The 16,781-nt window shown below is 45.3% G+C and overlaps 1 protein-coding gene across 4 annotated transcripts in view; it reads right to left on the bottom strand.

Annotated features, from left to right (window-relative positions):
* Window positions 1–16,781, bottom strand: part of NCOA6 (nuclear receptor coactivator 6) — a 38,778-nt gene that overhangs the window by 1,648 nt on the left and 20,349 nt on the right. For 3 of the 4 annotated variants that reach the window (XM_074157015.1, XM_074157013.1, XM_074157014.1), the window contains 5 exons: window positions 13,243–13,364; window positions 9,409–12,387; window positions 6,810–6,878; window positions 4,843–4,879; window positions 2,034–2,182 (listed from right to left, as the gene is read on the bottom strand). In XM_074157015.1, coding sequence (XP_074013116.1) covers window positions 2,034–2,182; window positions 4,843–4,879; window positions 6,810–6,878; window positions 9,409–12,387; window positions 13,243–13,364 — 3,356 coding nt within the window. The remainder of the gene's footprint in view (window positions 1–2,033; window positions 2,183–4,842; window positions 4,880–6,809; window positions 6,879–9,408; window positions 12,388–13,242; window positions 13,365–16,781) is intronic. The other variant, XM_074157016.1, reaches the window with a different exon arrangement.

The following is a 16,781-nucleotide window of genomic DNA, read 5'->3' as shown; positions in this document are numbered from 1 at the left end:
GCGGTCAGTGCCTGTCCCCGGTCCCTTGGGAGCATCACCAGCATCTTGTGACCATCATCAGCATCTCCTGAGCATCACCAGCATCTCCCTCCTGTCTCTACCCCAAAGCCATGCCCCGGTGCGTGCCGTGTACGCATGGGCGAGGGCTGGCTCAGCGTGTCCTCTTCTCTCACAGTTACCCCTCTGCCTCCTCCTTCCCGACACTTAGCGAGGGAATTCCTACACCAACAGCTCAAACTCCACTTCTCTCTCCCTGCAACATTTCAGTTTCTCCTACGTGCCATTTTTATAATGACCTTAATCAGCCTCTCTCTCAAAAGGTACCTCCTCCCAGCCCTGCATTCTCTTTAACAGAAATTAGCGAGTTTCTCCAGATACAGGAGGTGTCCAGGAGGAGACCAGGAACACACAAACCAAGTGTGCTCTCTTAAGCCAGGATTCACTAATAAAAATGTAGAACAGAGTAGGCACAAGCGGCAAACCTCGTTATGCGTCCTCAGCTGCCTCGCTAACCCTCCAGCCTGCCTTGGGTTGCCCATTTTCTCTGCACCGTGAGAACAGCCGCTTGCAGGGCCACCAGGTCACCAAAGCCCCAAAAGGGACTATGTGGTCAGCGGGACCTCTGTTCTCAAGCAAAACCCTTGGACACTGCGGCAGTTTCAGACACACGTTTTAAAAACCATTATTTTACTTACAGAGGTAAAGGAATAATACAGTTGGTACAAAACCCCTAAGTGAGTTCTGGCGTTAAATTTAAATTTTATTTACTTCAGTGTTCCCACATTTTCAGAATTTGACGTGCCACTGGTTGTCATCTTTAGGTTTATTCATCACAGTGCATGGGGCAGGTCACACGTTTCTCGTCCCCTTGAACTCAGGAAAGTATCACCAAATCTTTTGTACATTGCCTTCACATTTTTTCAAACTTTTTCTTCACAATCATAAAAGAGAACTTATTTTTACAATACAGGCTTCGATCCTCCTGCACAATCCTGCCACAAGGAGTAAATGTAATTAAATTCAGCAGCCACAGAAGTGCAGACCGTACGGGTCCCTCCGTGTAATCTTTGAGAGTCACTGCACAGTTAAGTACAGCTGGAAGTCTTCTCTGAAACTCTGAAAATGCAAATATTCTTACCATCAAATTTTAGTATCTTCAGTATGGAAAATGGTTGCTGAATTCAACTTGACTTCCTCTTATAATCATTTGATATTAATACCTCTGTGTTCTGCATGTTATCTTTAAAATATTGGTCAAATGTCGCCTCTTGATGGTCTCTCTCTACCCTCTCGCACAACTTTTTTCCATCAGAATTTTTCTGACCCTTACACACAAGGAGCTGACAGAATTAGCTTCAGAAATGCAGAACGGCACTGTGCACTAGGGCAACAACTGTGTGTGTCACACAAACACTGCACACTTTGTTAAAGGCTGTGACCTGGGCAGAAATAAGGCCCATCAGCAACTGCGACTGCCATGGGTTAATAGCTGTAATTTTAGGATGTCCCGTGCTTTCAGGAGCCGCAGCCGAGGCCCCATGCGTGGGGCCCAGCACCCCCCGGGGCTGCCGGCAGCTCCCGGAGCCTGCCCGAACCTCAGCACTTGGCTGCGGGAGAGCTGAGTGTGCCCTTGGGAAGAGTTAAGCCTTTGTCTTGTGTCTCTCAGGCTTCAGGGGGGAAAAAAACCCAAAAGAAGTCACTTTTTGACTTGAGCACAGTCCTTTTAATGGCAACACATTTCTGCCAAGAGAATTCAGGTTCCACTAGGCAAGCTGGCTGAACACTACGGTGGCGAGAGCTGTGGGAAACAAGTTCCATAAACTTAACAATAGGAAATTCACACCAGATTTACTGCCAGTGCAGACGTCGGTACATACTTCAACCTGTGACTGAATCACTGACACCAGAGTTAACAGCACACAACACTCACAAGCTGTAAACCATCGTTAGGAGCCAGTTATTGGAAGGGTTATTATTTGGGGGAGTAGGTTAGGTCCTGCCCGCTCCAGAGAAAGGATGGCTGTGCCTTTTACCTTTTGCCGTGCCAGACGCAGAGGCCGGTCGGGAGGATCTCTTGCGCTGCCCGTTCTCTACAGTTTCCTGTGAAGCGGCAGAATCCTCTGTTCTTGAATTTCTTCTATTTGGAGTTTTAGACTTTTCACAATTCTCTTTTGTCTCATTACTAATAAAGTGGGACAAAATAGTTCTGATGAAGTGTAAGAAGAATTATGTTTTTCTATGCAACTCAGACAAGCTGGAGGATGGACCGACACAGGTACCAGTTCCGGACTATTAGCACTGAAGATATGAAATGCTAGAGATACCAGAAGTTTTATCAGATGAAGAATGACCTGAGTAAGCCAGAGTATAGTCCGTTTCTATTAAAAATTATCAGAGGATACAGAACTGAGAAGTCCTCAAAGAGAATACTTTCAACATTAGAAGCCCAAGAAATTATAGATGCATTACAAATTGTCTGCTCTGTTTTCCACAGGTGCCACCATTACTGAAGTCTAGGAAAAGCAAACAAGTTACATTAGAGACTGCTACGATACGGGAACACAGAGTTGAAATTGCAGCTGAACATAAGGAGGAATCACGACCCCTTCAGTGAGTACAGCCAGCTTTTGTTTTCACTGAAAAGACTCACTCCATTGATCCAAGTGATTTCTTTACATATTAAAAAGCTTAAGGTTTATTTAAAACTTTCTTCAACCTTTAAAGCTTGAAGTTAAAATATATTTTTTTTATAACAGACAGCTTTTTCTGGTATAAAAAATAATTTTAGGTACTGTGGAAATCCGTGTTTGTTGTCACTGAGACAATAAATGGAGTGCTACAGTTTTTAATTAAACTCCTCTTTTATTTTATCACTCTTAACCCTGGAAACTCATCCCGAGGTTTGGGTGTTTGCATTAATTTTGCATTCCTTAATGCATTAACGCCAGACAATTTCCAATGACTAAAGTTTCTGAAGATTAAGCCAAACTTATCTCCTGCAAATTCAAAGGTGAGTAATCAAACAAATTATTCGGCTGATAACAGAAAAGGAGAAAGAAAGCTCATTTCATGCCCTTTGGGTGATACTTGCAAGATTTCAAGAAAGGCTGCCCTAATCCGAGAACTGACAGAAAACACCAGAGCAGACCTGTGTGTTACAGAGGTCCCGCTACAGCGTCAGTGTGTCAGGGGAAAAACTACTACAAATACTTGTGGTTGTAAGTAACAGCTATCTGAAATAAACCAGTTTGTCACTGGAAGGAGAGACAAATGCTCTCTAGCAAGGAAACACATGGCAGAAGGAGGATATGGAAGCACGTGGATTGTCTCAGATACAAACTAAATATCGAAATCTATTTCCCCCCAAGTCAGTATTATAGTAATCTATAAACCAAATCCCCCAAAGAGGTCACAAACTGGTCTTCTGCTACGTAACTGGGGCAGCTGAAGCCACAGCCACCCGCTGCAGAGGACGCCTGGAGGTGAGCAAACAGGCAGCAGCTGAAGGTCAGTTATTACCGGGCATTTTTACAGATTCCAGTGATTAATCCATAGTTTGGATTGTCTCATAGGAACCAACACATCACCTTTCTCCTTTTACAGGGGGAAATCAAGTTGGCCCAAGTGAAAATATCTCCAGTGCTTTGTAGGTTGCAAGGTTCCTCTAAGGTTTGTCCCATACGGCGTTTAACTGCGGGGGCTCAAAGCCCACCCCTGTCACTATCAGCCATCACCAGATTCACAGTTTGCCTAAAACCTTCCCTTCTTTTCCGGCCTTGCTCAGAAAAGCATCAGTCCAGAAAAATCCAAACAGAACTGCACTTGGGGTAATTTGATGTGCCGCTTGAGTCTGGAGAACGGTCACGCAAGGACACTGCATTGGGAGAACCCACTCATCTCCCAGGTGTCTCACCTTCAGCTTTTTAGAGAAAAACCAAACTTGTGGTGAAATTTCAGTTTGTCTTTGATACAACTAGAAAGATCCCAATCCAAGTGAAGGTAAATATAGTTAAATATTCAATTCAGAGTCATTCCTGATCTGAGAAGGCGCATTGTGTCACCTCCCTTTCAAAAGAGGACGCTGCCTTGTTTCCTGATGAACCACCCAAGTGAGGTGCCCTTCCTGCCCTGCCTCAGGGCATCACTCCACTGAGGAGGGGGCATCAAAACCCCGGCCAGCTGTGCCACCACCCTTACCCGAAAACCTGACAAAGGTCTGTCATGACAGCTGCCTAGACCTGGTGGGTTTAGAATCTAACAGAAATAGATCTTGGAAACCATCTTTTCTTCTGACAGAACACAACCATTTGAAATTTGATCTTTTAATTACTGACTGTCTTAATTGGGACAAGATGAAGTTTCTGCTTGGCTTTCCTATCAGGTCTTGGCAAGGTGTCAACAAGCAAACACAGAGGAAATCTGGAGAAAACAGTCACGAAGGCAGAAGAAGAACAAACTTTAGAAAGACCTACTTTCAGAAAACAAAAATCCACATGACAGCTAAGCTTGACATGGCTTTGGAGGTTTTAGTTTTGATTTGTTTTCAGAAAATAGCAAACAGTGGAACCATCAAGACCCTTCCAGGACGTGAAACACTCAGGCCTGAAGGGACAAGCGGAAACACTGTCCAAAGCATGAAGACAGACTCGGGAAAAAGTTACCAAACAGTCTGTATTTCAGCATTATTTCGAACCATTCAACTCTCCCAATTTCTTAGCAGGACAGAAAGGTATGGACAAGAAAATGAAAAGCAGTAGAAGTTGTGCAATTGAAGCAAAGAGAAAGGGGCTTCCTCCCATGAAAGCTATAGCTATTCTGAATCTACACAAACTATCTCCTTACCTTTGACCAGCAACTAGTGGAGCATTTGTTTCAAGTTCTACAAGAGAAAAAGATAATTTTTAAGTCTGCTGTAGAAGTACATACCCGCTGACAAGGCATGACTATCTCACATTTTTGCTCATTATGCATTAGGTCTGAAGAATAAATTTCTCTCAGCTATCGTTACCCTCAAAGCAAAGCAAGCCGAGTATCTTGGTACCACACCAGCCCCACGCTCCTCTTGGCTGTGGCCTGCACCAGCTCAAACAGAGAAAAGTTAAAAAGAACCCTGCAGAAGAAAACTGTAGAGAAACTCCCTGACTGTAGCCCTTGTTCTCCTCCTTTTTAAACTTCCATTTTAGACAGTTCATTCCTTCTAAAACATCTCGGTTTTGTTAGTTTTAAACCTTAAAAGTACTGATCTGGATATGCATGGAAAATTTTGCCTTGACTCAACCACCTCTCACAGCAATATCTTCTAATGCAAAGGTAGACGATTTTCTGAAGCCCAATTATACTTCTACCAAATTGGGAAAAATCTGTGGGGAAATGATGTAAAGAGCAGGCTGCCCTCTCCCCTTTGTCTGTCTCTCTCCTGGGGGTTTTATACACACAGATCAGGCTTCCCTTTGAGCCGCCACCGTAATGAACAGCTCTCCTTTTCACCATGTAAGACTTCTAAGCTTTTAACTGTCCACCTTTTCATTCTCCAGATCCTTTGTTGAGAGGGAGCAGCTACACCCGAACCCAGCACCTCTTGTGAGAAACTGCCCCTGGGTCAGGGATTGCCATCGCAGCGTGACGTCCTGCTCCCCCCTGTCACCCTGCCTGCAGCGCACCCCTCTCCCCACCGAACACCCACACTTCTGGGGACAGCGGTGCGCAGAACTGTGGCTTCATGATCCATCTAGTAGCCAAAGTTTGCTAGAGTGTGCACAAAGGATAAAGGTGTAATAAAATTAAGAAACCAGGTAATATCTGTCCCCTTACGGTAAATACCCCTTACAATTTGTATTGTTGGAGTATCAGACTCTTCAGTGTAAGTGCGCACAGCACTGTCTGGGAAAATGTCTTGGCAACGAAAGAAAAATAGGCTAAGCAACACAAGGAAAGAATTCTTTTTCTTCCTACCCAAAATTTGAACAGGGAGAATACACCATAATAAAAAACGATAAGGTCAGTGCTATTTCCCCCAGCAGGAAGTCCCCAGTACGGCCACATCGGCACCGGGGCAATGACTCAGCTGTGGAGCGACAGGGTGCAGGAACATCTTTTAAGTTTAAGTAGAAGTGTAAAGAAAGCAGTTTAGTACAACTTGTACTTTCTGAAAGCTCTACTTCTAATCGTATTTGAAATGGCAAATTGATGGAGAGTGGCACTTCCCATGTGCAAGTCCACGTCTATCCCATTTTCCCTACTCATCTTGGGAATTACTTTTTTAAAGCGCCACAGAACTGATGGTGAAACATCGTGATAATGGATGGCACCAACAAAAAGTCATCTGCCAGGTCTCCATCCCTGAGACTCTGCCGAGGGGTCATTAAAAGCTGAACAGCAAAAAAAAGGATTACAAGTCTAAAACTTACATTCCTAGCATGGCTTTGGAAAATATTTTCAGAAGTGTCCCATATAAAAGAAAAACTCCTGTTTGCACTTAACAAAACTTCAGAGCTCAAACAAAACGTATCACTGCAAATCCAGTCCTTCCAGCTTATCACCCAGTAGCTAAAAACTGCCTTAGTAATTTTTTAATTTATTTTACTTGATCCCACCCTGAATCTCCAATAAGGCTTTGGAGACTTCTAAAGCACAATGTATCTAACAAGGAAAAGTAATCCCAAAAGCACAAATAATAGAAAAGGAAACCAATCCCCAAGCTATCGAGCATATTAGTGACCATTAAATATGCATTAAAATAAATGCATTTTCAGTTACAAACATAAAGAGTTTAGTTCACCTATATTCTGCTTTTCCAAAGTGAGATTTACCTGTTCTTTGAACAGTACTTTCTGATGCTGCAACTGAACTTTTTTTCTGTGTTAAGTGTTGAGAGGATGCTGGAATAAAAGTAGAGGGAAAAAGCATTATTTTCAAAGGGAGTCACAAGAATTTTCTGTTGTGCGATCGGGCTGCTTTTACAAAATGCTCTATCCTCCCGCTTACTGCATTCTTCAATTTAGAGGTGCAATTGTTTTAACCCACCCTCTGTTTCACCACCGCCACACACACCTCCCCAGTTTTAAAAAAAAAAAATTTGGCAAAACTATCCCAAGCAAGTTTTCTCAAATTAGAATAAATGACAAAATCATTAGATCATAAAGCACATTTTTAAAAGGTAACACCTTTTAACCAGACTGAGAAATTAAAGAAAGTCCTAGAAATTAAAAGAGTTTAGTCTCTCTCAGGTTAATGCTTATCTCAAACAGAAGCTCTGGGGGAAACAGCACCTTTGTTAAGGAATGAATGCTCTCACTCTTTCAGTTAAATTGCAAGAGTGCAAAATATGCTCCAGAGGCTCCCTTGAAGTCCTCTGGCACTAAGACCACATGACTTAACATTTCTTAGGTTGCCAAGTTAAAAAATAAGATGGAAAAACAATTCTTGTTGGGCTAATGCTTTCTAGTCTTCTCTTCTATGCGAAAATGAACTTAGGAAGAACATGAAAACAAAAAGTAAAACATTCCTGTTTAAATATAGAATATCCATTTCTGATTTTCTCCTAACAAACCCCAATTCCCTCTGTGAAGCTCAAAGTGAACATTTGCACCCTCAGTAAGTTTGCAGACAACACCAAGTTTGGTGGGAGTGTTGATCTGCTGGAGGGTAGAAAGGCTTTGCAGAGGGATCTGGACAGGCTGGATGGATGGGCCGAGGCCAATGGGATGAGGTTCAACAAGGCCAATTGCCGGGTCCTGCCTTTGGGTCACACCAACCCCCTGCAGCGCTACAGGCTGGGGCAGAGTGGCTGGAGCTGCCTGGCAGAAAACGACCTGGGGGTGTTGGTCGACTGTGGGCTGAACATGAGCCAGCAGTGTGCCCAGGTGGCCAAGAAGGCCAACAGCATCCTGGCCTGTGTCAGGAACAGCGTGGTGAGTAGGACTCGGGAGGTGATCGTCCCCCTGTACCGGGCACTGGGGAGGCCCCACCTCGAGTGCTGTGTCCAGTTTTGGGCCCCTCAGGATAAGAAAGACCTTGAGGGGCTGGAGCGTGTCCAGAGAAGGGCAATGGAGCTGGTGAGGGGTCTGGAGCAAGAGTCTTGTGAGGAGCAGCTGAGGGAGCTGGGGGTGTTCAGCCTGGAGAAAAGGAGGCTGAGGGGAGACCTTCTCGCTCTCTACAACTCCCTGAAAGGAGGGTGTAGCCAGGGGGGGTCGGTCTCTTCTCCCAAGGCACAGGCCATGGGACAAGAGGGAATGGCCTCAAGTTGCTCCAGGGGAGGTTCAGATTGGATATTAGGAACATTTTTTACACAGAAAGGGTTATTAAGCCTTGGAATGGGCTGCCCAGGGAAGTGGTTGAGGCACCATCCCTGGAGGGATTTAAAAGCTGGGTTGACATAGTGCTTAGAGACATGGGTTAGTGATGGTTTTTATCAGAGTTAGGTTGATGGTTGTACTCGCTGATAGTAAAGGTCCCTTCCAACCCAGACAATTCTACGATTCTATGATTCCCATGTTCTACTGGCACACAGCTATGGCATACGCCAAACAGCCACGGGGAAAGTCACTCTCAAGCTCAAGTTCTCATTCCACTGACTTCTGTGGATTTTTTTTCTTCCAGGACTTCATCTTCTGTGTCTAAATTCAAGGGGTATTCAGACAGCTTACATCAAGAGTGATGGTTTATTTCCACATCATTTTCAATAGATCAAAAACGGCATCAAGAAATAGCGATGTCATAAATAAAGACTGTCAGATGCCCAAATTAAAGTAGTAAAGGAGAAGACAGTTCAGCTGTGAAGGTATTTTATGTTTTGAATTGGGTGCAATTCACTTATAATCACTTTTTCAAGCATTTCTCTGAAATGAGCATTTTAATTTTTCCCTAGACATAACTATTTTTGTGTTTGGTTGTTGTTTTTTTTTTCCTCTGGAAGTTATTCAGCTATTTCCCTACGGGGTTAAGGTTATTCAAAGAGGGAACTAGTATTAGTAAGATTAACTCAAAATAACATAAATTAAGTCAATAAATTGAACCAAGTTGCAAATATAGAAAGTCTCTGGCAAAAATGAAGCAGAATAGCAGTGTATCCACCAGTACAAAAGGCATCGTACGGATGACTTCTGTAACTACTGATACATCTACTTTTTCTCTCCACTTCTAACAGGTTTTGAAAGTCACTCCTCTGCTACAGCATCATACGCTCGTGACAAATACCCCGCTTCTGCAGTAAATGAAAACTGAAAAACATCTGAAACATGAATCAGTGAAATCCAAGCGACTGCGTGTCACTCGGACATTAGAAACACAAAAGCAGTTTTCAGCCTTGGCTACAGCGTCTAAATTTTATTATGCTCCTGGCAAAAAGCCCCTGAGCAGTCGAAAAGCCATCTCATTCCTTCCCCTTATGGCGGGTGGCACTGGACTTACCGGCGCTTTGCAGCAGTTCCTGGTGTGCTCCCGCCTTCTCCTCGGCCGCGCCAGCCCCACTCTGCTCGGGAAGCAGACCCCCAAGGCCCCCACCGTTGGTGCTGGGTGCGGGGGGAGCAGGCTCCGGGGCAGGGGGCACGGCGGGCACGGCGGTGGCAGCAGGAGTGCTGGCTGTCACGCCTGGGGAGGTGGCGGCAGGAGGCGCAGCCGCGGGGCTGAGGCTGGAACCGCTGGGCCCAGAAGTGCTCTGTTTTATAAGAGTGGGTGCCGGGGGTGTCACAGTTTTATTCTCTAGTTCTGCTGGTGGTTGCTCGGTTCCCAAACTGTTTGGGACCGATGTTTCTATTCCCTGACCTTCTGCTTCTCCATCCAAAGCGTATTGCTCTTCCCCTTTCTCAAGGGAGCCAGTGACTTTCTTGCACGCTTTCGTCAGCAAGAGTTGGCCAATCTTGTCTACTTTGCCCTTTCCCTTGCTCGACGAAACGGGACTGCGCCTGTTCCCAGAGCCCGGACTACTGGTAAGGAGAGGTGACACAACAGGTCCAGGCTGGGCTGCTGTGACAGAGCACTGGTCACTCGACCCACCGCTCTGAGAAGAAGTCTCCTCTGGGCTGAAGTCTTTGACTGGCTGAGCAGGGCTGTGTGAAGGAACACTGGAAGAAGTCGTAGCAGGAGAAGGCAGCTGAGCAGGAGGTGCCACAGCATTAAGAACCAGTGCCCTGCTGGTGGGAATGCTCGAAACGGGACTGCCGGATGACGTGCTGGGAGGAGTGGGCCCAGAGGAGAACTTTATGTTCTGCGGTATGTGCAGAGGACCAACCACCGCCACCGACTGAGGCATCAGACTTGAGTTAGAAGTCATCGGGGCTGCTGGAATCGTACTTGACTGAGAGCCCTTCATAACCTGAATTATTGACGATGAGTTTATAAAAACGGGTGTAATAAACTGTGGCCGGGCGTTAGACTGAGCTGCTGACTGTCCCTCAGAAACCATAACTTTGTTCCCTACGTTGGGCATCGTGACAACAGTCGACACTAATGCAGGTTGCAAGTGAGATGGTAACGGTGCTGATGTATTAGCAGAAGATGTTATAGGGTTTGAAGTTACGAAAACTGTTATCTGGTTGGGGGGTAAAGGACCTGAAATTGAAGAAGAGCTGACAGGCCTCTGCATCACTGGAGGAACACTCTGTGCAACATTGGAGTTTATTTCTCCTGGTTCCTGGTGGCCTGGATTTGAACTGGGCTCATTATTTTGAGGCAAGCTAAGTGAATTAGATGGCTCTTTGCTTGAGGATGACTCCTGCAGTGGAGGAATGACAGCTATCTTCTTTAGCTCCTCACCAGTGGTGACTATTGGTGCCTTTTCAAGACCAGTCAGCCCAGGGGGCTTAATGGTTACGTTAGGTGCTCCAGAATTATCAAGAAGTTGACTTAAAGAAGTTGGTGCCTCCCTCATAGCTGGAGATACCATGGTTTTACTTTCCTCCAAGACTGGAAGCTTACTGGTGTCTAAGGCCTGCCCGTCTTTTTTCGACTGTTCTTCTGGAACCAACACCTTCATTTCTGGAGCAGTAGGGACACCTTTTAGTTCAACGCTGGGCTGGTCTTTGTTACCTTGGACACCTTGTGCACTTGGACACTCGTTATCTTGAGGCAGACTAAGGCTCTCTTTATTGTCTTCAGGAACACCAGTGACAGCAGGGACAGGACCTGCAGGACTCTGATTACTTAGCATGTTATTATTTTGAAAACTTGTAGTCACAGGTGTCGGCAAAGGAGAGGGACCAGCCATCATATTTCTTTGTAATTCCATGTTCTGCAAGAGAGATGGATTCTGCTGAGTTGTCAATGATAATTTAGCTGCTTTTGAATTCTGTCTGCCGGGGCTCGGCGTAGTTTTCCTACTGGATCCAGGACTGGACCTTCGACTATTGCTTGGACTTGCTCTCTTTGTTCCTCCAGCGTTGGCTTGTTTTCCCGAATTCATGACCATGCCTTCCAATTTGTGTGACTGTGGAGCAGCAAAACTAGACTGACTGTTAATTGTGAGATTTGATGGGGCTTGTCCAATGGCCTTCAAAGTAGTGGGATTGAGACCTTGCTGATCAAATCCTCTATTGAGATTAGGCCGGGGAGGTAAAGGAATATTGATCTGGGGAGGGAACAGACCAGCTATAGAAGCATTGAGTCTCTCTGGAGACAAGCTGATTTCTGATGGCTCTGTGCTAGGTGGACGGTTATTAGGAGTCTGAGGATAGTATGGCCTTGGGCTTGCTCTGTTTGGGGTTTTAGGCCTTGAAGTTTGTGATGGGGTGGCAACATTTGGAAAATGGTGTGTAAGAGTGCTAGGCAGAGAATTAGACTGCTGCTGGGGACTTGCACCTTGGGCAGCTGAAAGTGGGGATGGTCCAGGTTTGGGTCCTGTCATCATTAACTGGTTCTGTGAAACTACTAAATGAGACGTCAAATTATTCTGAGCTCCTGATGCTGGGGGGCCTTCAGCTCCACCTCCTTCTGGAAGGGAGGATACTGATGAAACCTCTCCGAGGGGTGAGCTGGAAGGATTCTGTACATTATCTTGATAAACCATTTTTCTTGCATTATTTCCCAGAGGAGGATTGCCTGGCAAGGACATTCTTTGTTTATCAGGAGACGGAGGCACCGATCCAGGACCCTGGAGGTTAACCATCACTGACATGTTGCCACTCTGCTGCATCGGCATTCGCTGAGCATCTGGATTCAGAGGTCCTCTCGGTGGGTGAACTCCCTGTGGCACAGGAAGCCTGACAGATTTGGGATCCTGCTGCATCATAAGCATCATCATCATCTGCTGCTGCTGCTGCTGCGGGGTTTGCGGTGGGGCCTGCACTTGCTGTGGTGGTGGCTGCGGCTGCTGCTGCGGCTGCTGCGAGTGAGGCATGAGTTGAGGTGGCATCTGCTGAAGTGGTCTCTGTTCCACTGGCTGAGATGGGTAACCTGAGAGGACCAGATGATACTTTCATTAAAACCAAGGATCAGAGAAAGCAGAATTTCTGTAACAAACAGGATCAGATAGAAAGTGGAGCCAGGAATCTTACGCGAGAGCTGCATTAATGAAACAAGCTTTACAAATAAGGACAAAGATTTAATTTAATTCTTACAAATATTTTTACTTGATGTATGAATGACTTGCACGACATTGAATTGGAGATCTCTTAGTGTATCGTACCAGCTAATAGCTATTACTCCAGATTCATGCCACCTGAAAAGTCTCTGAAACTGTCCATGAGTTTGCTTTCACTTACAAATGCAGAGCTGGACTTTCACTAATTAATACTCCTTAAAATGGTGTTAAGAACCACCCATGTGGCTTATAACAGAAATTCCTTCATGGACTTTGGATTTAATCCTCCCTGTGTGCAAAGGATAATTCCAACTGCAATGCCTATTTCTTAATTCTGAAAAAGCAGCTATTGGTTAATGTTAAATTTTTAAGGCATTAGTCTGTGATACAGCTAGAAATACAGAATTTTTCATCAATTATGTTATTGGTGAGTAATTACAGTATTCAATATGACACCTGCAGGATGAAACATGAGAACGCAGCCCTCTCTTTGTTTTCAGTTACTTCAGAGAAAAAACTAATGGTACCAATTAGAATCATAAAATCATAGAATTGTCTAGGTTGGAAGGGACCTTTAAGATCATCTAGTCCAAATCAGTTACTTGGAGGGAAAAAAGGGCTTGGACTTGAATGTCTGATAACACAAATAAAATAGAATGCTCACAAAGATCAGTAAAAGCTCTCTTACAGTTATTACATTCAGATAATCCACAGAAAAGTCCTACTACCTGGTGGCCTACTTGCAAAATCGGAAAGTTTAGGGCCTGAATTATCTAAATTCATTCCTTGTTCTCCAGACATCGACGACTGATCACTCTCCTCCAGGCCAGATGGACGTGGTTCTGAAGAACTGAAAGAAAAAGAATTGCAAGTAAGATCCAGCCCTCACATCAGTGTTTGGCTTCTGCTTCCATAACAAAGTACTCGAGTAATTAATTCCCAGTGCTTTTCACAGACCCGTGCTGCTACATGACAAACCTGGACACAGAGCCCAGGATGCTGACAGTCACTCCCGTGCCTTAAATACTGCCCAAAAGGAAACAAGTTGCCTGGTGCTCTATTGATGTTAAACATTTCTTTCCTTTGTTTCTACCTTGAATCTGAGTGTTACAACTAAGTCAATGCCCATGGATATTCCAAATGATTTTTTTTTTTTTTTTTTTTTTAAACTAAATAGGCTTCTCTCTGATACTGCTGTGACATATGTATAGATAAGTATCATGGGCAGAGGCATAAAAATTAATTTTAATGGTAGCACCATTTTGTCCAGTATTGTACCCAGAAGCGGCTCAGGGTATCAGAGACCTCTGTTAAGGTCACAGCAAAAATGCATGGATGTATCAGATATTATGAGCCAACCACCAGAGCACAGACCTTTGTGGGATAATGAGGCTCTGTAAGCGCTCATAGAATCACAGAATGGTTTGGGTCGGAAGGAACCTTCAAAGCCCATCCAGTGCCACCCCCTGCCCTGGGCAGGGACACCTCCCACCACACCAGGTTGCTCAAAGCCCCCTCCAACCTGGCCTTGAACTCCTCCATTGATGGGGCAGCCACAGCTTCTCTGGGCAACCTGGGCCAGGCTCTCACCACCCTCACAGCAAAGTTGTTCTTCCCCACATCTCAGCTCAATCTCCCCTCTTTCAGTGTCAAACCCTTCCCCTCCTCCTTCCCCTCCCTGATCACGAGTCCCTCCCCAGCTTTCCTGGAGCCCCTTGAGGGACTGGAAGGGGCTTCAAGGTCTCCCTGGAGCCTTCTCTTCTCCAGGCTGAACCCCCCCAACTCTCTCAGCCTGTCCTCACAGCAGAGGGGCTCCAGCCCTCCCAGCATCTCCGTGGCCTCCTCTGGCCCCGCTCCAACAGCTCCATGTCCTTCTGCTGTTGGTGGTCCCAGAGCTGGAGGCAGCACTGCAGGGGGTTCTCCCCAGAGCGGAGCAGAGGGGCAGAATCCTCCCCCTCTCCCTGCTGGCCACGCTGCTCGGGATGCAGCCCAGGGTGCGGGGGGCTTTCTGGGCTGGGGGCACACATTGCCGGCTCATGGCCAGCTTTTCACCCACCAACACCCCCAAGTCCTTCTCCAGGGATACTTGATGCTCCTTGAGACTCACTGAGACAATTTAAAATTGTTCAGATTCAACACCGAATACTTCCACTGTGAATCAGGAAACACTGTGAATCAAGACATCTTTTGTAGACTTAGAAAAAATGGAAGTTTCTATAGCGATCAGTCTATACGGTCAGAGGGTGTACGATAAAGAGGGATGAAGAGTAAAAGACCTTAACTGCTCATCGGCTTCATGACTATATGAAGGCTGTAGGGAGATCTACATAATAAAAGCTCCGAGATAAATTAAAGACATCAAAACAAGCCCATTGCCAACACAGAGAGACAGAATCATGCAGAAATGCCAAGCAGAATAGAAATTTTCAACAAAGTAAGAATCTGAAGTATATAAATGTAGAGATATATAAATTATATAAATTTAATATAAATTAAATAAATCTTATTTAATTTTACTTGAGAATAACAGTTTCTGGCACCTGTACAGCTGACGTGGAGAGACCAGGCCCCTCCTAATGTCCTATTAACTACCTGAGGTTCTAAAAGCAGCGTGTGGCTTGAAAGTCCCCAAATTTTCGCTGGTCAAACTTGGGGAGAACATAAACCGAGACAAAAGGAAGGTAAGAAATGGAGCAAACAGAGAACCGTGCCAAGCACGGCTGCTGAGCGGGCAAGTCTTGCCAGGGAAAGTATTTGGAATTAAAACCCGTGTCTCATCCAGCCTACCACCAACTCCTGTGATGCAGTTGTTACAGGCTCACGTGTCTCCACCAATACATTTGATGAAAATTGGCAAAATGCATACACACGCCCTGGAAGCATCGCATTAACAGCCACAAACGAACAAAAATTCTGGCAACAAAATCACCCAGAGGAGCCGCAGCCTTTGATGTGGGTGCCAGCAACATGAACTGGAATAACTGCCTCAAATTGCGAATGCAATCTCAAATTTGTAATTTTGCCATTTAGGATTTCTTCATAATGGGGGGAGATTAAAAATGCTACAGTTAAAGATTAGATAAAAAGCCGACCCGGGGCATCACTGCACAAACAGGTTTAACTTAGAAAACTGCAAAGTTTCTAAGTTTTGTCTAAGTTTTCTTTGCAAAAGTGCTGCAAAATTGATTCTTAGAAAACCTCTCCTGCCAGATGGGGCTCACTGGGAAAGCCCTACAAACCCCACAGAACAGACAGGACCCATCTTTGCGAGCAAAGAAGAGCAGTTATTGTAGGAACGACTGCTACAGTAATGGCTGGAAAATGTAAACGTAACTTGAATTTTGAATGTAGCTGAAATTCACTGGGCAGAATTAACAACCACGAGTCATCCAAAAAGCCCCAAATTCTCAATACGAATAAGAAGCAAGAGGAGAAGTTTGTGTGAGATGGACAAATATTCCACATTTGCTCTTCTCTCTTATTGCTCTGGATGTAATAAAACCCAACTACCCATTAGGTACAGTATGGATTGTGGTTAGTGAACCCTTGGCTCCACCAGCTGCATTGTCAAGCACAACCTCCAGATACAAAATCCATTGTCAGAGTGGAGAGAGACTCATAGAATCACAGAATCATTCAGGTTGGAAAAGACCCTTGGGATCATCGAGCCCAATCATCAACCCTACTCTACAAAGTTCTCCCCTACACCATATCCCCCAACACCACATCTAAACGACTCTTAAACACATTCAGGGATGGTGACTCAACCACCTCCCTGGGCAGCCTGTTCCAGTGTCTGACCACTCTTTCTGTGAAGAATTGTTTCCTAATGTCCAGTCTAAACCTACCCTGTTGCAGCTTGAAGCCATTCCCTCTTGTTCTATTGCTAATAACCTGTGAGAAGAGACCAGCACCAACCTCTCTACAGTGTCCTTTCAAGTAGTTGTAGAGAGTGATGAGGTCTCCCCTCAGCCTCCTCTTCCTCATACTGAACAGTCCCAGCTCCTTTAACTGCTCTTCATATGATTTGTTTTCCAGGCCCTTCACCAGCTTCGTTGCCCTCCTCTGCACTCACTCCAGCACCTCAATATCTCTCCTGTACTGAGATGCCCAAAACTGGACACAATAGTCGAGGTGTGGCCTCACCAGTGCCGAGTACAGGGGGAAAATCACCTCCCTACTTCTGCTGGTCACACTATTTCTCATACAAGCCAGGATGCCGTTGGCTTTCTTGGCCACCTGGGCACACTGCTGGCTCATATTCAGC

The sequence above is a fragment of the Numenius arquata genome, chromosome 12, assembly GCF_964106895.1.
Source record: "Numenius arquata chromosome 12, bNumArq3.hap1.1, whole genome shotgun sequence".
NCBI lineage: Eukaryota > Metazoa > Chordata > Aves > Charadriiformes > Scolopacidae > Numenius > Numenius arquata.
The sequence above is the reverse complement of the archived record's forward strand: the minus strand, read 5'-3'. Positions and strand labels throughout refer to the sequence as shown.